We start from the raw sequence: 23,385 nt of genomic DNA, 5'->3' as shown, positions 1-23,385 counted from the left end.
AATCCAAATCTTCAGAAGTCGACTATGACTTGACTTTTGAAGTTGACATTAAGTGATCTAGATCAAATCAGTTACGTTACTTCAGCTTCAGCCATTATTTCCCAACCTTTTCATGAGGCCATGCAAGGCAGCAGTCTCGCAAGGTCTGCCTTCTGCCAGCATGAGTGGAGCGAGTTGAGATTCTTACTCACGGTCTTGCATCGACGCATCTGCACCGGAAACCCCTCGGGAGGTACGCATTGACTCTAAATCAGCACCATTTGCGTCGATGAAATATGACACGCGAGGCATAATTTTAACCGTAACTGGCCGACGTTACAGGCGGAGGCCACCAAGGAACGCCAAGAAACGGTGTACGCTGCTGCGAGCTTATGCTCGTAATTAATTACGATCTGCGATTTCAACTGCTCCGTATTACTCCCCCCCAGGGTAGGATCATTCTACCAACTGTATCGAGCCACTTCTTCGCGGGAATGGCTTATAATTTACGCACCGTGGCAATGGATCGAATATTCGCTCGCACAAAAATAAAATGAAGGGCGGTTACGGATCGCTTCCGATGACATATAATTTCACCACCAATCGGGACACACACGGGATGAGCCAAAGCCTCGCGGGTGGCCAGATGTGATGATGTGTGCCCATAAATAGGATCTTTTTGGGGCGGTTGGCTTCGACCGTGCCTCGAAAAGTGTTCCGCTCGCGGGTGGCCCCAGTGTGGTGAACCACTGTTATCAACGCCATTCGATCAGTGGCGGGTCCCGAATCGGTCCCGATTGCCACAGGGGAACCGTCGTCGAAATTTGTTCGAAACGAAGTTCGAAACTACGTCCCTCCCGCAAAAGGGACGCGGTATCCACGGCTAGACGGCAAACGGACGGGAATTGGGAAAATATATGCCTTCCGGCTTCCTGTATTCATTCTGGTACCAGCCAGGATCATGTGGAAGCTAATTCGACGCTTGCTGGAGGTCTGAAGCCCGCCGCTGCCGTTGATGTGGTTGGATCATCGCCGAAGATCACGGCAAAGAGCAAGGAACACCCTGGTACACTACATCTGATCCCGTCGAACCATAGACGATGGATGATCTTCATCGTTAGATAAGGTGCGTTTCGCTTGCGCTACGCATGATGATCGCTGCAAGATCTCTCCGACACAGTCTTGCCGATCGATATCGAGCTGGGCCGAGGTCTAGGGGCGACTTAATACTCGCAGCAACTTGCTGCACCGGGGTTGTTGCTTCCTTTTTCGCTCAACGCTCGGCCATTTTTCCCATCGGACACTCGCACACTCACCAGCCGATTCGCTTACATATTTATAAGTCTGGCGCAAAACGGTTTGCCGACTTCAGGGTTCGCCGTCGTTTCCTTCCCATCCACAAGGAGGAGAGTTTTTTGTGCTTGTTGTTGTCAGGTTGCAACTGCAGTTTGTTTCACTCGTATTCTGCAGCCTGTGCAGCTCGACGATGTTTAATCTAATTAATTGACTACGTGGCTGCTTCTCGTTGTGGTCTACGCTATACAGCGGAGGGATCCAGAAGGGTGGAGGCAAAAGGGGTAACGTGGACCTGCACATAATGTGGCATAAAATGATGATTTATAGCATTTTAATGTCCCGGAGGAGTTTGTATGTCTTGCGCACTGTCCTTCTTCACACATGCAGCCCAGAGCACATGTAGCACATGTAGATACGGCCCTGTCCTGAACCTCGCACAACCTCCTAGACCTTTGCCAGTGAATTTGTGAAGGAACAAATTAAACCCTTTCGGAAAACCCCCGTACCTAGCAGCGAAACCACCGCACCAGCAGGAGGGCGGTACAAACGGTACCATTTTTAATCTTCACACTAACCCCACCGCGGGATCCCGGGCGCGGGTTTGTGGAGATCACGGCCCCCGGCGGGAAGCTTTCGGACTCCCGACCGAGAGGTCGTTGAATGGCGAACAAGCTCGCACCGCAACCGCCATCTCGAACGGTTACATCCTCGGACCACCGGCATCGATATTCGACGCGCGCGAAACGAATGGACAAATTGCGTCAAACTCACCGGGGTGCAGATCAACAAGCGCAGTAATCGATCGGTGGACTGGACTCTGGGGGGCAAGTACAGTTTCAAACGATCTGGTCCACCTGCTGCCGGATGCAGGTGGATGGAATGGGTCCCGGCGGTGTAAGCACGCGCGGTTGTTAACTCAACAGGAGGTGCGCTACCGTGACTGTGTTGGCGATTCACTTCCAAAAAAAAGGCACCGCCAAAAGAGATGCCGCCACCGGGGACAGCAGATCCAACACATCCGGTATTCTATCGGTACCGCCGGAAGCAGACAAAAAGATTGCAAAAAAAAAACACAAAATCAAACTCCCATCCGTGCAAGATCGGATGCCGACTTGTCGGAAGTCTTTGATGGGGCACAATATTATTGGAAGCTCAAAGTGCCATTAAGCTACAGAAGGAATCCAAGTGGGAAGCGAATAGTTTCGATTCGCTTTTCGGAGTTTCGGCTAGAAGTTGAGCGTTTATGTGACCGCCGAGAGCTTCTGAGGATGCCTCTCGGGCCAATTTTTGGGTCCAATTCGATTAGGCGAGATTTGTGGGGGTTCGGCACTCTGATTGAAACAAATTACAAACCGTATCTCTCAGAATTGGTCTAATAAAGCCACCCCTTTATTCTATTAATTACAACCCATCCCGAGCGCTCCAGTGAGTCAAACTGGATGGTCGTTTTCGTGTTTCATGGGAGGAGGAACAGGTAAATTGCGGACGATTGCGTGTCGCGTGAGGATCGCAACGGTAGTCAACCGTGGGCATCGACCATCCGGCCGGTCAAATCCCGTACTTTAATCAACGGGTGTTGGAAGTTATTTTGTTTTTAATAATGCTCTCCCCGATTTTTGGGGAATTATTTTCAAAGGGATTTCTATATAAATTGGTATCCGATTGGTCCAGTGGGCGATACTTTCACGCACAGCGTTCCCAGATACGGGATGACCGGATGTGCGTTTGTGGCTGTGAAGAGGTTTACTGGTGAACAACTGCGCGGGTTTAGTTTTCTTTTTTCTTTCCCATTTGTTTCATAATGGATGGTTGTTTCTACTTCATCAACAGTGACTCTCCTGCTGAAGGTACAATTACGATCGTGTGTGTACGGTTTGTCCAGCGAAACCGCACATTAACATTGTCCAGCTTGGATTGTTTTTGTTTTCTTTAGCGCTCGCACTGTTGATACATAGTTTTTCATTCAATAATAAAAAAAGGAACACATGATGAATTGAGGTTTCGGGGTGGTCTTTCCATCATTCCATCATCGCCGGACACTTGTCCGTTTTTGTTGAAGGTTCGGTTCGTGATGTCCGAATTACACATATCAGTTATCACACAAGTGGCCTATGAATATTTATTAGAAACCCCCTGCAAGCGGACTGTCGGACAGATGCGATGTCACCCGCGTTCCGGTTTGATTTACGGTTTCGAATCAATCAAACCCGAAGCTGCCGGGCGGTGTTGCATTACGACAGCTCGCCGGACGACCGGATTTGCATACAATGTGCAGCGAGCCGAGAATCCGAGTAAAAAAAGGAAAAGAGAGGGCTTCAATCGAAACTGCCGCGTGTTTTTAGCATGTTTAGCATGTTTTGTTACCTTAATCGTGGCGTTGCAAGTGACGGTTGGGAGAGTATGGGAAATTGTGCGCAGACACCGCTACCGTTCCGGGCGATCGCTAATGAAGATGTTAACTCCGATCGACGATCCGGATGGATGTCACTGCGAAGATGTAATAATCACCGTTCGTTCCCCGTTTTATTTTTTCGCTTCTAGTGTGTCGCTTATCGGTAGTTGAAAGTCCCGGGTTTTGGCCAATTAATCAGCGCTTTTGGATCGGAAGCTTCAGCTGACATCAAGCCATCTGTCTCGCAGTTAATATACTCGTTGCAGGTGGTATCGACATCTGTATTTATGGGTGGTGACATCTCACAATAGCTAACCACTGGATCATTGTTTAGCTCCATAAACAATGGCGTTACCACGAATGTTTCACTTCCCATTGCGATCCAACTGGTGCGATACGAACGCATATGTATAATTCAATTAAAATTTCTCGTTACAGTTTGTACAAATTACTGTCCCGTTTGCTTCCCGTACAAGATGCCCCGTACCGATATCCTTGTTTTCACCACTGTAACAAGCACTGTGAGAGCACTCCTGGAGATAAGCATATTAGTTGCGAGGGAAAGAAGGAACGAAAAGAATGGAACAAGGCGTTGATACAAAACCACAAACCGCATCGAGGTGGTGTGAAAGGATGGAAAGGAAAAAGGGGCACGATACAACGCCCAAAAGCTAAATGGAAGTAAGGTGTGAATAAATTACCATTAACAATCGGTACTTGAAGGCATTATTCTCACAGCTCTGATCTGTGGCTGGTGTTTGCCTCCTTCTACCGACACCGGGCTCCGGGTTCTTTGGTGTCCAGTGTCAGGTGTACTGGTGCTCTCTCAGCTCAGCTCTTGTAATTTGGGAATGCAACTTTGGTGGTTGTTTTTTTTGCGTTGCATCCACCTTCTAGATAAGCGAGTCCGAAGGGGCGTTCACAAGAATCATTTTGTTGCAAAAGTACTTGATCATGTGAGTGTTACCGAGCAAAAAATTCGGATCGATCGCTATCTAATTAATTGTATTATAATTTTTCAATTGAAGTGTGCAATTATTTGGAGCCGGCGAAGAGAGCTCGTCGATGTTTTTCTTGCGGGTTCTCTGTTATCCATCCCAAACAAACAAAAAGGGATCCAAAACTGTGTCCGGTTAAGGCGAAGCTTTACGAGCTGGGTGGTGCATTCGTATGAACTGCGCGCGAACCAACGCTAAATGACAGCGTAAATGAGCCCGTACGTGCGATGATCGAATCTACGAACTGATCCGACAACTGATCATAAAACGAGCACACCAAGCGCAACTAACCCGGAGGGCTTTTAAAACCCCCTACTTGTTGGTGCAATTTATCGATCGATCGATCGACCGATCGAATCGCCGGTGGACAGTGTCCGTCACCATAAACGATGCTAATGAGTGAAGTAAAAGTGACAGTTTTTCGTATCCTTTTTTTTCGTCTTTAGGGAGGGTTGTTTTTTGGGGATAAAGTAGCGAGAGCAGCAGAAACAGGTTTATTTATTGTTACTGCCAGATCAGACTGTGAGTGACCATCTGGTTTGAATGATTCCAACAGGGTAGCAATAAGCAGACGAAGTTCGCGACTGATGGGGCGGAATGGAAGCAAATTATGATGAAAATGATTTCTAGTGGAGGGAAAGACCTCAGATCTTGCCGTTTCGATAGGGTTTAAAGGCGCAGGTGATAGACGCACGGTGGCATGTGCCACTGAATAGTGAAAATAATAAGCTACAGAAACCCTTTAATCCTACAGCTTTTACTGTAATTTTTTCATTCTACAACGAATATGCTAATGTGTTGCTCACCTTTTCATCCCCTTTTTTCCACACTCACCGACTAAGAGATAATTGATATCCACTGGTAGCATCACACAGACAGAAAGCAAACAAAACAGCCTAAAAACGCTAAGAGACGATCCGAAATTTGTTTAACCAACCCCCCCTCATTTTTTCCCCCACAAGATCGATCTGGAACCCGATTGTACGTTTGATTTAAGCAACGTGCCAACAACCGTAAAGCAAACAAATGGAAAAGCTCGGAGAAAAAAAAAACAACAACCAGATGAAATCATTGCTTTATCTCTTTCGCGAAAGCAGACGTTTAATTATCTGCTCCAAAGCCCCCTTCTTCTTTTGCTTCTCCCATTACGAAGCCCGACCCCGTGTTGGTGTAAAACAAACCAACTTAAATCCAACCATTAGGTGGTGGCGTGGCACGAGTGTCGATTTCCAATCGGTTCGATTTCGATCGATCGGCGCGGTCGAGATGCAAATTAGCCCCGGCCGACACAGTGGGAGGAGTCGAATCCGTATCCGAGCGGGTCGTTTTCTGGCGGTTTGTTGTTGTTTTTTGTTTCGCCTCTGTTGGTTATAATTTGGTGGCCGAAATGGGTGATTTGAAAAATTGCACCCTTTTGCTGGAAAATTGGGCGCGAGGCCACGCGTTCCTTCCAAGAAGTCGCGAATCGAGTAGCACAATACTTACAGGCGGGCCATTTCAACTAGGGTGCATGGTGGTGCGTTCGCTAATGATAGAGTATTATAGGCAAGCGGTATACACTCGATAAAAAAGGAAGCTTTAGGAAGGCTGCAGTAAAGCGCTTCGAGCAGAAAGAAAAGACAAAACAAACAAACATTTTTTACTGCGCCACCATCATAAATCGTGTTCACATGTGTCGATGAAAACTTGACTGCACTTGGAACTGGAAAACGGGGGGTTTGGTTTTTTTGCCGCTGCAGAAGTTGAGAAAATAATAAAAAAGTGGCTAACCTACATGTGTTTTCTTTATCAGATAAAACATAAAAACACACACACACACACGGGCACATTTTCTCATGGACAAACCATTAACAGCTGTATCGCGCCGGTACGATCAGTGTCTGGCTGTGAAAATGTGCGCGGGATGCAGCGGAACAGTGGCCCCAACAATTGCAATCGAAATCGATTACGATCAACCGTTTGGTGAAGATTAACTCGTCGGTGGGAAAACAATTAACAAAACCGGTGACGGAATAAACACCCCCGAAGGAAATTGGATTTACGCCGGTACTGCACCGGGGGGTACGGTGCAAATTGTGCTGCTTTGCATACACATTTCGATAGAATCGCTGCCCACGAAACCTTCACCCGTTGCCGGTAGGTTGACCTTACTCTGGGATGCATGCATGACCGTGATTTGAATTTTATGCAAAACCGATGTGACGGTGTGGTGAACCTGAGCCGTGGTGTGACATTATGCACTACCAGGTTGTAGCTTTCAGCTCAACTAGCCTTGTTGTGGTTAGGGGTGTTTTAGACAAATTATGCTTAATAAGTTTGTAATAATATTATGATTCTATTTACTAGCGAGTAGACCGAAAATGGTCACGATGTGGTAGAATGTTGCTACTAGAGATGGGCAAAATTAGAAAAAAGGAACTTTTTCCGGGATAATTCCTAAAAGATCTTATCAGTTCCAGGAGATAGGTGAAAGAGAGAGAATCATCTGGATCGTAGTCGGTAAGTTTAAGTGAGTGTAAAATTAGTGAGGGCAATAATTAGCAAAAAACCAGCTCCGATTCCAGATCATTAAAAAAACAGAACCAGTTCCATAAGGAAGGAGCAAACGAACCGACCGGAGCCGTCTGGAATCTCGGTATCTGTCCCGAACCGTTGGACCCATCGAGATAAGTGGAACCCTTCAAAACCGTCGGGACCGTTGGAAGCGTCTGAAATCGTAGTTGGCAACTTTTCGTGACCTTTGGTAAACGGGCTTTACGTTGTTAAAACTTTTTTATGAAACGATGATCTTAATGACACTTGATAAAGAAGAATTGAAAGATAACATATGTGTACCAGCAAATGTAATGTCAAGCGTCATTCAAATTGAAAGTTGAGCTTTTACTCACTTATACTGTACTACAATTTCCAGTAGGTTCCGCTGATTCTGGATGGTTCAACGGTTCCTATGATTTCGCGGGTTCTGGACGATTCTGGATGGAACTGGCGATTCCATTTCCTTGGAATCGAAAGCGGACTCAAACCGACTGACACCGGAGTGGGACCGTGGGTGAATTCCAAAGAACCCATCACTAGTTTAGTGGTGCTTAGTTACTCGCTCGGAAAAGCTGGATTGAAGACCTGTGATTTAGTGCTAGCACTAGCAAACACTAACAGACCCAGGTTGAAAGTGTGACCGTAACAAAACGGTTGTGCAAAATGGAATAATTTCATTTCGTTCATGCATTAAACATTACCCATTCTGCACGGCGGACGTACTTGAAGGTGAAAATCGCCCTCAAACAGACACACGAGCATGTGCTACGGTTCAATTGCTCCAGCTCCAGTGCAGTCAGTTCTCAGCTTTATGCGCCTGCTACCGGACACTGTTTTCCCTTCGTGTAGCGTAGCATCACTTTATGCCTGCAACGCGCTGCATAAATGCAGCAAGGAAAGCTTGGGGAACGCAAAACCGTATGAAGAAGTGCATGTTTACCGGTTGTCTACAAATCGACAGAACAAAACGGTTGCTGTCCGGCGAATGATCGCCAAGAAGCCTGAAGCTGACAAACAACAGAGGAGCGAGAGAACGCATTCGTCGTCTTGGGTTCGCACACAAAAGAGGGTTCCTTGCTGTCACACCCGTTGAAGTCTTTCGTTCTGTTTCGCTCGCCTTCGGTTGCAACGATCGTCCGGCGACTCGTGGCAGAAATATGTGCAAGGCGTGTGGTGTGTTAATTTAGAAAAATTAATGTTGCACGTAAATATTTACCTATGCATAAATTCTGCCCCGTTCGACATGAGAAAGATAGAAGGGGGAGAAAAAGCAGGCACACGCATGCAGGGGCTAATTGTGGTGAAAAGTATGATGGTAGCTGATAGAATGCTGACTGCATAGGGGAACACACGTACCCAGGTGGTAAAACAAACCGCCAGAAGATCGTGTAAAGGGAAGATTAGATTCGAGACGATAAGCGCACCGGATTCGGTCGTGTAATCCATCCGGTTACACGGAGTGTAAGTTCTGAGGATAAACATCCGAACGGAGAAGAAAAAAGGTGTGAGTTTCGGTAATTAATGGCAGGGTTCAGATGGGAAATTAAAGTACATTAAACATGGACTGAAGACGATGCTTTGTTGCTCTGGGTTTTACCCATGGGTCCAGACAGATAAGCGACCAGGAATTATTATTTATTTTGTGTGAGGTGAGCTTTTAATAGCTGATAATTAGATTTTTAATTATAAACATCACGCATTACACTCACACCGCCCAACATTAGCATAAACATTGTGTTTGGAAGAATTTATGAGCTTTTCCAGGGCGGAATTTGTTATTCAAATTCAAAACACTCGATCCTCGAAAATCCTCGACTCAAAAGCACATCAATTCAAACACTTAATAAAATTAGTGAACACCACACTGGCACAGGAAACCGGTGGTAAGCTTCCGGAAGAACTTCAGCGAAAGCAAAAAACCAAATTTGTCGAAAATATGTAAATTGTTGAGCGATTCATACAAACTCAACCTTCAGTGTGCTTTCGTGTGCATTGCATAGGAGCAAGTGCCCTGTGGAGTTATTTTGGCTGATTTTTTTGTTGTGGTGGAACCTCAGAAACTCCCAAATTTTCTTCCAAAATGAAAAGCAAATAGACATCGCCGACCATTTCGGTGGTTCCAAACCGTCTGGCAAATTGCATTATTACGGTCATAAATTAATAACCAGACCGTGCCGCCACCGACAAAGTTGTGGAAGGCGTTTGAAGGGAACACTCAGCCAACCAGCTCATGCATCCGTCTCCTAGTAGCAAAACTGGTGCTCGAAAAGCAAGGGAAATCTATTGGGCGTGCAGTCCCAAACATCCGAATCGGTTTCCGCTGTTTCGAGTGGTTTCGTCGTGAGCCGGCTCGTTGCCGTGACTAGGATACAACTGTTTTCCAGCTCGCATTCAGATCATTCCGCTGTAATGATGGGTTTTATTTGGTCGGCTGTACCCGCTTACAAGCTTTTCGAATAGGATAATGTTTATTATATGGTTGGAAGAGGTTGGAAGCGAAATAACAAAATAGAAACCCTTGCAGGTCGCTTTGGAAACAAATAAGTCGTTTGATGTTTCGGTTTCGGCACATCGGGCATCAGCAGCAACAAACGGAAGCCGAAGAAAGCTGGTGCTGGCTTTTTGTTGTCGTTGTGGATGTTGAAAAAACGATCGGAGGAGGGTACCATTTGAAATGGAGCGTTCAGGTTAAACACTATAATTTTGGCGCTTTGCTGCATTGCGAGTGTGAGTGAGTTCCCCTTTCTGTTTTTTTTCTTCTTTTCGTACCCCGTATCGAGGCGGCAAATGACTTATGACGATAATGAAGTGTTATTATCGGGGGTCTCCCGTTCGGGTTTTTTTTGTATCGTTCTGGTAAGCGTGAAGGATAGACCCGGGTGCTGTTTGCATCTTTCGGAACCCAGTAAACACGATGCTCCGTGACATTCACGGCCTGGTGGGCCAGATGCTGATCGCATCAATGTGTCAATTGTGCGTCTTTATCTGGTGAGGGGGCTACCTCTTATTTCTTTTTCGATTTCGATGAAGACACACTTACCCAACAGCTTCGAGACGGCCCCCTGCTGGGTGAGCATATGCTGTGCCAGATCGTAGCCACGCAGACCGAAGCGGGACAGCTCGAGCAGCCGGTGTTGCGACACCAGACCGGCCAGGGCGTGTGCGTTGGCGGTTCCGGCCGCGCCAGCAGCGGCGGCAGCCGCCGCGGCACCGAACAAGTTCGTCGTGGGCTGTACCGAGCCGGGCGAAGGGAGGTTTGGTGAGAGGCCAACTGTAAATAAAGTGGGAAAATGGGAAAGCTTTTATTAAAATTTTGTTGAGTTTGGCCTTATAGTTTGGCCAAAATTGCTTCATTTATCTATTAAACTATGATACATTTCGCGGTAGAACTCGGAGAGGGAGCCTCTGAGACTGCTACTATATCCAAAGCTGATGAAGTTCTCGAAACATGATACGAGAGGAAATGTTCAGCAAACGAAGACATCTGCAACGAAGACTCGTTGAAGACATCTGCATGGAAAGAAGAGACATAGCAGGCCCTAACTGATGGCGTTGATGAATCTACTATATGAAGATGAGATATTGGAGTTCCCAACGACCTTCTAAAGGGTGAAAACTGTGATAACCTCAAACCAAATGTCCTAGACCGAAATGTCGTTACATCTCCTGATAAGTATCCTTGAAGTTGAAGCCCTAGTTGTTTCTCCAACTTCAGACAAGATATTAAATTCTTAAAAACTCAGGTTAGCCAGGAAAATTGCTTGTTTCTGTAAAAGAATTCAGAATTGCTGAACTACTATTGATATTTAAGATAAATATAGTGACTTTCACTAAAATCAGATTGTAAGTTGTAATAGCTTATGAACTAAACATTCAATAATATTTATTTTTATTTGCGATATAACAATCGAAATCCGTGATGGTACCTTGGCATTCTGGGCAACATACAACAGTCACAATTTTTGTGCCATATTAGCTTGAATAATTCATAAATCCTTTTCCCACAAAACACTTCAATATCGTCCTACAGCTTTGTAAGCAAATAAAATGGAAATTCTGAAACTGATTTACGTCAATCATAATACCATTTGTTCTACAAAATTGATCCATACAATTCTATTGTCCAGGCTGGTGCCTGTTTTCCAGCGAAATTAGATTTGATGAGCTCAATCGATCAACGAACTGGGGTTCTGTAAAAAAAAGAAGCTAGAAATACCGGCACCGGAATAAAGTCCTGCGTACTGTCACAGACCAACCAATAACTTAACTCACACCGAGTTGGACAAACTCTTGAGGGCTCGGCTGCTTATACAGCAGTAAAGAATGAAGAAATGGGAAGCTAGCAACACACACAAAAAAAAAGAAGTCGATACGCCCTACCCCTTTTACAGCCCCGCAATACAATACAGTAGCGCATAAAATGCATTTTTCTTCATCAAATTACCAAACGGCGCGATGCTTGAGCCCGCGGGACCGACCAACGCCACCGTCCAACAGCATGAACATGAATGTCGGCACGAAATCGAACACCTTTCAAAGTGTTACCGTATGGCGCCGCTTCTAACAGGGTTGCGTTGAAGTGCAAGTACGAAAAAAAAATGCAAGACACGGGGAAAACTACGAGAAACAGAAGTCACCGGGTGAAAACAATAGAATCGTTTATCCTTATAGCACGGTTGTGTTTGTCCGGCTTTTTTTTTTTTTGGTTTGTTGCGTGCGTTCTTCTTGTGCCGCCAGTGGCGCGCAGGAATTTGTAACACGAGTGAACAACTTTGAATTGGCGGTGATAGCCAGCCGGACGGAGCGTTTGAATTTTATAAACTCCAATGCCACGCGGTAGTTCCTCACGGACTCGTTCCATGGAACGGGAAGCCAACGCCGCTTTGTCAACTCGAGTTCGGGACAAGCTGAATAGCAACCGTACCGCAATATGCAATGTCAAAAATTTATTATAACCAACCTGGGGCGGCTCGGGACTTCGGACGCTTTTTTCTTTCTGCTCTCTCCGGCTGGTGGTGTCTGTTAACAGTCCACTCAATGTCCACGGCCAGTGTCCCCGCTAAACAGAGACATTTCGAGGCAAGCTTGAATGAACCTCGAGCGCTCTCTTGGTGCTGGGAAGCAGTGTAGAGGTGGCCAGTTGGAGCAGGGCGCTTGGCTTCGCTCGAGAAGCGGAACCGTACAGAATTTATGCTTCCTTTTCGAACCTGGCAGAACGTAGCTGGCTGGGAGTTGGAAAGGTAGAGAAGGGTTGTGTCGAGCTTGTTTTTCTTCTGCCCGTCTTCGGACACTAGCAAAACGTTTCCTGAGCGCGGGAAGGAATCGAACAAACGGCGCTGATCAATAAAATACACTATCCTATCAATGAGCAATACATAATCGTAGCAAAACGGGAATCGATCTTTCCAGGCGAATGGTAAAGAATACGTACGAGAGGCAGCTAAACGCATGCTACCGGATGCCAGGGGCTGCATTCGTTTCAACGAGTCGATTCACCATCCGGCTCCGGCCTCGGATTGATCGAGTACAATTGTTTTAATATTTATATTTGTGTAATATTTTTATTAAATTTATTGACAACTGAATGAACAATCATCATGGTCCCGGTCGGAAGAGCGAGCGATTGAGAAACCGGGGCGAAAGGGATTACTGTTCTTCGTCGATCTGGTTGTTTGTTTGTTCTTCTGCTGCTGTGCCCCATTCAGCCACCATTCAGGACGATGACGATTATTTATATTTATTAGAACGCGGTTCGATAAAGCAGCCGCGGTGCTTACAGTGGGAAAGCAAAACCTCAAACCCGGACGATTGCCGCTGTTTCGGGCGAGTGGCGTGCAGAAAAACGCGCTCACGGTGTCACCGGTCGGACCCAGCGGACCGGGACATCTTCATTACGAAATTGCGGAAACCGTTTTGGGCAATTGGGCGAACAGGAAGCACCTTCCGTGCCGGGTGCGCCCCTAACGAGCCCATCGTACGGAAAGCCATACTTTGAATTGTAAATCATATTCAATCGAACGCAATCGAGACCGCTTAGTCACCGGTGGAGTCCGGAGTCTCCCTCCCCGGGAGGTGGGTTCGGTGTTCGGATAAGATCAAACGAGATAATGCACTAAAGGGGTCAGCAAATGAACTTCGAGCAGGGAGGCTCGAAAGGATCGAACTGGAAGGTCTTTTGGAGTGCGTCTGTAAACTGCATCCGCAGCATAATTGATCATCGTGCCACCGTGTGTGTGTGTGTGCACAAAATATACACATGCGTTGCACTTGCACTGTGTGATGTGATATTTGCATCCGGTGTGTATGTCGTCAGCAAACAGGAAGTTCTAATGTAGGGTTTTTTTCGCTCTCTCTCTGTTTTCGAATAATTAAATGAGATCGGTTTGGAAATAATGAGGCGACGGCGTCTGCCGGAAGGCTTGTTAGGTGGGTAACTCGATCGTGGGTCGATCAATCATCGGATGGAATTATGATCAATGTTAGTTTCCTATCAATTGAACGGACATGTAAAAGGGAAATATTAAAATTACAGTGACGGACAAAACAATGCTATTTTTTTTAATATCAGCTTTTCTATACTGACGTTAGGTTTAAAAAGCTCTGAAGATCTTTATTTGCTAGCATAATACGATTTCCTTTTTATCTTAAACTCATCAATTTTATAACTTAGGCAAAATAAATGGTCTTATTGTGTTGTCCGATTCTTTACAATCGTCGTTTAAATATTGATGTGCCCAATTAAAAATCCTCTTACGGTGTTTATCAACAAATCGTCTTAAGCTTTAAAAGCTTTTAAATTTTAAATTGTACTATCTTAAAGCGAAACAACCTTCTCGAAATATTTCAACCGTTACTGATACTGTAGATTGAACTTAATAAGATAGATTTAAACTGTTTTAGAAAATCATATAAAAGGATGTGCTTGCCAAATTGAGCATTATAATAAATCTTACTTAAATTAAAAAAATAGTATTAGAATAGTATTAGATTAGAATAGTAAGGAAAACGTTCAGGATCTTTCCTCGAAACCGATCATAAATCTTAAATTTGAATGGAATCTGCCGTTACTTGCTGTCGTAAAAAATAATCATGCAATAAATTGACTGAGTGAATGAGTAAAACTACAAGCAATCTGTTCTTGTATTAGGTACATTTTTTGTGTAAGGTACATTTACTGTAAGTGTCTTAATTGGTTATTTAATTATTTATGGTTCTGGTTTTGTGTTCCGCTATTTAACAAAAAACCTTTTAGCAAATTTAAGAGAATTCATTTATGTGCATTTTTTTCATCAGTATAGTTGAAAAAGCTTCACATAGCAATGCATCATCTGGAAATACATTGTCATGACATTGTTGTCCTCGGTACTAGGTCAAATTTTACTTTTACATAATTCCACCATAAAAGCACACACACTTGCAAGCACACTGTAGCTCCCCACAAGTGTAGCTGGTCCACCTGGGCGGTCAGGTGTCGCGAAGCAGTTCCGAGAAACATCCTTACAACTGTAACCCCTTTCTACACATAATGAACGCATATGCAGCAAACGCACTCCCCCCACACACGCACACACCTCCATACACGGTGGTGTGGTTTGTGTGGTTGTGGGATGGAGGAAAGCAAGAACAAAAAAAAAAAACACACACACACACACAAACCCTGCCTGCGACACTCCAAAACCCGAGACCCAACTCGGGAGCAGATTCGGTCGGTCGCAACTCAATACGGCTGCCCAAGGTGTTCCCTGAAGTGTGAAGTGATGGTTAGCCACGCAAAAGGCCACGGGGCTACGTCAAAGCGTATGTAGAGGAGAAACAAATTTAACGGAGGGGAAAAATCAAGCGAGAGAGAGAGAGAGAGAGAAAGAGAGAAAGAGAGGGAAGGAACATCTGATTGGGGTTTAAATTAAGCTTAACTTTTACGCTTCGCAGCTACACTTTGCCAAAAAATCCAACCCGAACGCGTGATTGATAACTTGTTTACACGAACCAGCGTGCAAGCTTCCACGGTTTTGCTGATGATCGATATGTTTATTACGTGCTGTGTATTATTTACACATACCCACACAATCTCTTGCCGCTTGCTTTTCTTTCCATTTTTCCTTCCCACAAACGCGTAAGTGCGCACCTTAAGCTTTATCGATTAAATGATTTTCACACCTTCGGAACGCGGCCCATGGGCCCATGTACATGTGAAGAAGAAGAAGAAGAAGAATTGGAAACTCCTGCCAACCCTCCTTCTTCCCCGTTTCCCTTTCTCACCCCCGAAGAGAGTTGAAATATTTCTGCACAATGCACTGTTGGGATTTCCCGGCCCCTTTTTCCCCCGAAACGAACAGAACGTGTATTGGTAACGCTTTCCCCCGAAAGGTTTTTTTTTTCGCTGATAATGCTTGATTAGGTGGGTGGTTCTGGTGGGTGCGGGAGCCGAGACGCACACACCCGCTATCAATGCCGTTGTCTAGCGCATGATTGATGATACACGTGATGGGATAATCTTTAATTCCATTCGTCTTTAATCGACCTTTCGGTACGGTAGGTGCAAGCAGGCAGGCGTCCTTGTGTATAGCAGCAGCAGCAGCGGTAATAGCAAATGAGCATGCAATATGCAAACCCCGTGTGGGATCATGCGGCTGCACGAGGTAGCTAAACGTACCACCAAACCAAGAGCAGACACTATCTTTTCTTTTAACAGGTACTGCTGCATTATTGATACAAAAATTAGATGTTTGCTAGTGGTGGAAGCCGAACCGGGCTTCCATTTTACAATTTATCGCTTCCTTTTGTGGTAGCGATAGCGGACCGCTCCCGAAACGATGGGCTGGTGTGTGGGTTTTTCCAATGAATTTGTTTTTAAAGCTCAACTCTAAATGCCTTACCGTACGCCGCGTACTTCAGGCCTCTAATCTGTACGACGCTACCACTGGAGTGCACTAGTAATAACTAACTAGATTTTCTTTAAGGCTGCTTTACCTAATGGTCGTCGGCAAGGTGTCCCTGTGTTGCTCGTACACCGTTGCATTCTCGGAAACTTACCCCTTAAGCAGACTTACTTGTCACACTTGTCGTTTGGTGCGATGGTTTGGTTGTTGTTTCACGGTCGTTCTTTTGCTTCGGACATACACTCAAACACACACACACACACACACACACACACACGCTTTTCCTTGAACATCAAATAGGATTACATCGAACACCGAATGCGCATAGCTAGTTTAATTTAAAGCTTAAACTCATTTAGTAACGGCTGCAGAGGGGTGGGTCGGCATTGGTGGGTGGTGGTGGAAAATTATTGGCCCAAGCAAACTTTGTACGCGTTGTATGAATTCTTGATGCGAGTGAGTGACGTACGACCGTAAAAAAGAAAAATAAAAATATTACGAATAGACTAGCTGTGGAGTAGAACAGCGGCAATCAGTTATAAATATTAAATTGAATAAGTTTATATTTATCATTTGCATTTCAATTATTTACCCGTTATATTGACTTGGCTTTAAAATTCATCCGGTAATCGATAAGCATCAGTAAACAAAATTACTTAAATCCAAAGCGAAAAATACAAATGAATAATAAATTTAATTAGAAACATAAATTTTATTGTAAAAAGGAAATATATAGACAGGACATTTAAACTCATATTATATACCTAAAATCGTTATAAATTGAGGAGCGCAACCAACAACTAGAGGCAAATGAGTTATAGTGATTCAAAGTCTCAAAAAATCAACTCAGCTTTAACCAGTCTCAGAAGCAATATATCAAGAATGGTTTTTTTTTCTTACACCCAGTAGTCCTGAGAATCCTCGTTGATCCGGTGGCCTTAACTGTTATAAGACCTCCTCATTTGAGCGAAACTCATCGCCCAAAAGGTTTCCTCTTCGATGATATCCCATTGGCTAAAGAGCCTCGTTTACTAAGGAATCTAATATTCGAAGAGGCTTCGTTGTCCAAGTGACAATGTCTTTCAAGAGATTTTGACGTAATAAAGACCTAATCTTTCAAAAATCTTCCTAGAAGAAAAGATCACGTCGTTCAAGGGATCTAGTCCAACAAGCGTTTTTGTAGCTTAGGTAGACTTGTTATCAAGGGACCTCCGTTATTACGATATATTGTAGACGAATCGTTCTTGCTAGCCAAACAAGCTAGTACTAGAAAATAATTCGTCGTTCAAGGAACACTAAAAAAAGGTCCCTAGATATCTAGTAATCGATGAAGACTTGTAGTACAAGGGACCTCACCTAAACTCGAAAAGAGCTCGTACTCCAAGGGACCATGTCTACCATTAGACATCTAAGGAGCTTTATCTAACGATAGACTTTGTTGAATCATTCTCTTTACAGACAATGAAGTCTAGGTTTTAATTGTGTGTAGAGTTTAAAAGAAGGAACTACTGGGCTTGATTTGTTTTTAAGTTTATATAACAAAAATAACTATGGGTCAATTTGGCCCAACATCCAAACGCTAATAAAAAGCTTCATATATCTAAGACCATATTGCAATAATATTTTTATCTAATAAAAAAATAATAAATTATATAATAAACATTCCAAATAGGTTTTAAAACTAATTTCAAAGAAAAAATCCATCCAAACAACATGATCGTAAAATCGTTTGCTGTTTAGGTTGGTGAGTCGTGATTGATCCCACTTCCCCGTTTCTACATCCCCTTCAAGTTCCGTTGGCATGGGGGTTTGTGGTTGTGAGGGGTGTTCGGTGGGTGAAATGTGCATCGGTGCATTCGAGCCGCTCCGGCCGATCGTTTGCGAATTACCGTGCGCAAACGTTAGGTTAATCGCATTTTAATTTATTTATAATAATTATGATGACTGCTCTCGACGCAACGATCACGATCGTGTGCGCTCGTTCGGACTGGGGGTAGGAGATTGGAAGGGCACGAGTTGGTGGTGAGGTTGCCTTCGAAAGTGCATAATTTGTGCCCACATATATGCCCGTACGTATTATTTATTTTTTCTTTTATGACTTATTTCCAGCGAGAGTGAGGTTTGGCCAGCGCTGAAAAGAGAAAGGATGCAGCAAATAGTAGCCGGACAGTGTGCGCTGAGAAGAAGCAGGCGACGAAGAAAATGCACAAATGTGCATCCTGAGTTGGGACGGGCTAAAGGGGAGTGGGTGGAGGATTGGAGGTGGGTGGGTTGTCGCAAAACTACATTTTTAATGCATTTGCAATACCTGGGCCTGGGAGGGAAGCACTGAGGCGAGCGAATGAATTGCATCATGGCTAATGATGTGATGCTGGATTGTTGCTGATGAATTGCAAGCGTTTTGGAGCATTGAATGAGAACAAACATGATGAGGGGGCTGTGCTGGAAGAGGAGGGGTCCAACTGAGGTCTAATACACACTCGTCGTGAGAGACGGGCACGCGGAGAGCAATTGAAAGCGCGCCTACAGTTTGCCGTGTACAATGATTAACTTCATATTAAGCGCGACCGGTGTGCAACTCGGGCTGCTCCTTCAGGTAGAATTAGCCACATTGCTCGCTCGCATCACCCCTGCGCTCTGCTGGCGTCGGATGTCTGCCAATATAATAATATGCATCCCCAGGGACGATTCGCGCCCGGGAGAGCGCACCAAACTCCGAACGAAACTTGCTTGACTCGCTGTCCCTGGGAGACAGAGAGACAGACAGAGAGAGAGACTGGGACCGTCTCCCGCTTGTAATCTACCCAGTATGGAGATTTCCAGGAATTTTTCAAACCGAAACCGGAGAACCGGAGTGGCCTCGAAAAACCGGACACCACCAGGCCCGGGGAACCGGCGATGGACAACATCCTTCTGCCACTTCAGCACTGAGCCGTCGAAAGTTGTTCTTTTTCCCACCGATCACACGATCGGTACGGTAAACTCCAACAAAAGGCTGGCAGACAACCGAACTCCCACCCTGATCGGAATGGCATCCGAAATGGTTGGCTTGTTGGTTGGGTGCGTTAGTGCGTCCATTTACACTATTTTGCAAAAATATTCCAGTGCAAGCGCACGCAGCACCGGGGAGCTGGGTGGGAGAAGATTGAGAATAATTTATGTTGCGCACGCAACAAAAATCGTTGCTCATGAGCAGAGAGGGCTTGATGCGAGTAAGTGCGAAACCCATTCGGCCAGAAAGGCGACCAGTTTTGACGTGGCCAGGAGGCATCGTTCAGGAATGAGCCTCTGGGGAGTTACAAACGCGCACAACTCGCACACACACTCACGCATACACACGGGCATACCGGGCGAGGTTTGTGGAGTGTATTTGCGGAACAGCGAAGGAAATGTTGCAGTTTTGTTGTATCCGGAAGAGTGCAAGATCTCTGTGGTTCACAGCAAGGACTCTCTGGTTACTGAGTTTTTGAGCGGTAGGATTCACCGGAAAAATGGCATTAATTGCTCACTTATGGGACAAAATGCTTCACTTTAGGGAATTTCGACGATGGCAGTGAATGGCAATTAGCAGCATAGGAGGAAACATGGCAGACAGGGCCTTGTTTTACTTGGAAATATGGCAGTAATTGTTTTTTAAATTTTATAGGTAATTTTTTTTACAGTTTTAACTAAAAAAAACCTTTTCTAAAATGATCTTTATTTTCTTGTTTACTACGGATTAGGTACTTAATGATAGTTTTTCATTTTTTTACTTGGAATTAATCGATCGAAATTCTTGTCAGCTCTAGTTTTTCAGCAGACTTTACCCCTCAATATTCTCTCAAATGCTGACTTGAGCCTAATTCAACAAACCTTTTTTCGCAATGGATGGCTCGGTTTGGTTCACTTCAATTTTTCAGGAGTATACTCTGGAGTTCGGTTTCGATTTGCAATAAACTACACTTCGACGTAATATACTCCAGAGAAACGGATTCTGAAGTAAATTCATTCAAGTTTTCCATCTCTAGCATCTGTTAAAATTCTTAAATATTTTGCGTTGCAAATCTGAACACAATCTTCAATAATATTAAGATATTCATAGCCTCTTCCAAGTCTCGAACTTAATCAATAGAACTCCACAATGCTTATGTCATTCCCATTGGTACCTCATGGTCAAGAAAAAGAAACCACGCCAAAAGCAACAAACCTAGACAAACAAACATATTGATAAAGCTTTTTTTCCTATCCAACGTATCAAGTTCCATAAATTTGAAACTCCTTTTCTGGAATGCTTTTCTGGAAGAACACAATAAAACCATACAAACTCTGTCAACAAGCTTGTACCGTATCACCGCACCTATGCTAAAAACTCCGCTTCCAAGCTGCGGACATTATTATGCTTCGCGCCCAGTTAGACTCCATTTAACGCACCTCGGCCTCGGGTTCCCAACATTAGCGCTGATTAGCAAAACATTGCTCCGATCGCGCCGGGACATTCAAATGCTTTGTCTCGGGCAGCAATACTTAAAGCGAAGAAAAAGCACCCCGCTCACACACACATACACACTAATCGAATCGAAACGAATGAAGAAAGCTGCCGAAAACATGAGCTGCCGACGGGTTTTACAATCAGCGAATCACCGATCCGATGCTCAGCCCGGGAGTCGTCGTCATAATTTTCACTGTTTACCACCGTCCGTAGGGCGAAAGGGGATGCTGCGTGGTGGTGTGACAGCGCACCGACGCACCACAGGTGACGATTGGTTCATTTTCGGCCGAATGTGCGACAATCGGGGGATGTTTTGTCGCCGCGGATGAAATGTGTGCGACTCCCCGCCAGCAACGAGGCAATCGTTTGCTCGATCGCCCGTGATCACCTTCGCCTGTGACACTTATCATCACTTCATTCTTTGGGTGCTTTTTATCACAGATTGAAAAAATTAAATTATTTACTCTCCCACCCCCGGCCGCGGGTGAGTATCGTGCCGTCATTTAAACGCCCGCGGTGTCACTGATTGGGTGTCCTGCCGTGCCGGTAATTAGTCATAATTTTTTTCTTGGTTGCGTTCACCACCACTGTCATCGCGTTGGTTCGCTCGTCGAGATCTGATAAGGCGCTAATCGATGCGATCGATGGTTTGGGCTCGATTGGTAAATTATTCCTACCTTCTCCGAGGATGATTTGGGTGTTTGGAGAGTGAGAAAACGCGCCTTAATTCACTCTCTCTTCGGCAGTAAAAGAAGCGTGGAAGAAAAAACCCACGAAAGAAACGATCGTATCGAAACGAACGACTTCAATGCGCGGTGTATGTCGCGCAGGCGACGAACCCCCAACCCGTTATAGTGTTCGGTTTCAAAATCGTCCGATTATCATCTCATTTTTTTGGTTCATCTTTCTCGCCTCCCCGCTCCTCATCTACTCCCTCACAAACAGGCGCTAACGTGCGTACGTCATTCTTTTCCAACCCGGGGCTCATGTTTATTTAGTGTGTGCACGAGGTTCCAAAAATCAACAAACATTCGCCAACCATCACCGGTCCTCCGGTTCGGTTTCCTTCCACGGTGTGCTGACGGAAATGTGCCACAGCACGCTCGGTGGCAGGGCGGCCACTTGCAGCCACTGCGTAATGTGACTAATTTGCCGTAAATTACATCATAAAGATCGTTATCGCAGATAAGGCGGGCAATAATTTATGATAATGAAATGCGGCCCCACAGCGCAAGTGTGCGAGTGCGATTTGCATTGCCGTAAGGAAGGGTTCGGTTCGGTCCACAATGCGTGCGACTCGTTTTTCGATCAGGCTGTTACGAGAAGGCGCAAACTTTTTCGGTGGCATGTTGAAAGCAAAGTTTGTTGTGCAGAGGTTTTATTCTTTTAGAGAAAGGCACTTCTAAACAGTAAAGGAAACTGACTTTATCGACCTGTTTAATTACTGGCTAACAACTAATAATAATGCCTCAAACGCACAGACAACACTCTCTCGCTCTCTCGACGAGAGATTCCTTTTACGGCGTTTTGCACACTGAAGCTCGGTGTGTGACATTGATTGTTCGACCAGTCCGGTGATCCGATTGCTCATCAAACAGATGTCTCTTTCCGCTGTAGGTCCGCCGCTGTGGCAGTAAAGGCAAAGCAGAAACCTCCCAACCACTGCTTCCGACCGAGCGAGTGAGCCAAAGTCAAACGATCGAGCTCCAAGTGTAGGAAGGAATCGCTTAGGGAAAAAAAAAGGGTTTGTCAGCATGTGGAGCCACCTAAACGGAACGACATACGGTGCGATCACTACACCGGAGACATAGAGGGGCATCATTAATTTGTTAGATTTCATCCGAAACAGACGGAGTAAAACAAAAAACTCGTTCCATCACGGGCGGCAGACGGTTTGACGAAACGGTTCCGAAAAACCCGAAACACGGGAGCTATCGCGCATCAAAATCAATCGGTCCATCCAGCCAGAGAAGGGAAGCGGCTGGAAGGGTGGTGGGAAACGGTGGAAAAAGTACAGACGGCCGGAATGTCTCGCTCGGCCCAAAAACAAGTGGTACGCACCGCACAATTCCATCATCGCCGGAATCTGCCGGAATCCGATCCGAATGTTCATGCGGAATCGATCGCGGTGCGCTTGAATGTTGAACGCGCCAACGCAAGGGTAGAGCGCAACAAACAAACGAGAGAGCGCAACAACAACAAAAAAGCGCCCTTTTTTGCCCAGTGGTCGCCGGTGGTCGCGTTCGGTGGCGTCGCGTTTGTTAAATAAGCTTCTGCACACAATGCAGCGTTTGCGTGTGGTTGCGGGCCGTATGACGCGTTATCAACTTCCTCGCATCGCGCACAGCAGCAAAAACAATCATGTCGCGTCATTATATCAATCAGAGCAAACCACTCCACTAGCTCGATGGCGTTTTGCTTTGCTTTAGTGTGTGTGTGTGTGTGTGTGTTTGTGTTCTGCGAAGGAATTAAATGCAAACCGTTTCGCTCGCCGCTTGTCCGATGACACTGCGCTCCCACGCGGGTTCGTCGCCTGACGGCTGTCTTTCGTATCGCAAATATGTACTGGAATGATCGTCGTCGACTTCGTACCGAGCGATGCGTTGCAAAACTACCACGAAGCGCCGCATCTGTATCTTCTGCAGACCACCACCACCACCGAGTGGCCGGCGGTAATCGCGAAAAACATTGCAGAACGCCGGTACGTATCGGGCTATCTTTCGGTAGTGATCGAGCGGAGCGGAGTCAATCGTTGACACCACCCCAGGTTGCCCTGGTATACATTGGCGCTTGGTCAGCTCTTCGGTGCCGATTTTGTGACCGAAAATAGAGACACGT

At 45.4% G+C, this 23,385-nt stretch overlaps 1 protein-coding gene across 4 annotated transcripts in view; it reads right to left on the bottom strand.

Annotated features, from left to right (window-relative positions):
- The window catches only part of LOC118507251 (paired box protein Pax-6-like), a 48,598-nt gene that overhangs the window by 15,867 nt on the left and 9,346 nt on the right, over positions 1-23,385 (bottom strand). For all 4 annotated transcript variants that reach the window (XM_036045537.1, XM_036045535.1, XM_036045534.1 and 1 more), the window contains exon 3: positions 10,241-10,471. In XM_036045537.1, the coding sequence (XP_035901430.1) occupies positions 10,241-10,471 (231 nt within the window). The remainder of the gene's footprint in view (positions 1-10,240; positions 10,472-23,385) is intronic.

The sequence above is a fragment of the Anopheles stephensi genome, chromosome 2 (assembly GCF_013141755.1).
Source record: "Anopheles stephensi strain Indian chromosome 2, UCI_ANSTEP_V1.0, whole genome shotgun sequence".
In the NCBI taxonomy this organism is placed as follows: Eukaryota; Metazoa; Arthropoda; class Insecta; order Diptera; family Culicidae; genus Anopheles; species Anopheles stephensi.
The sequence above is the reverse complement of the archived record's forward strand: the minus strand, read 5'-3'. Positions and strand labels throughout refer to the sequence as shown.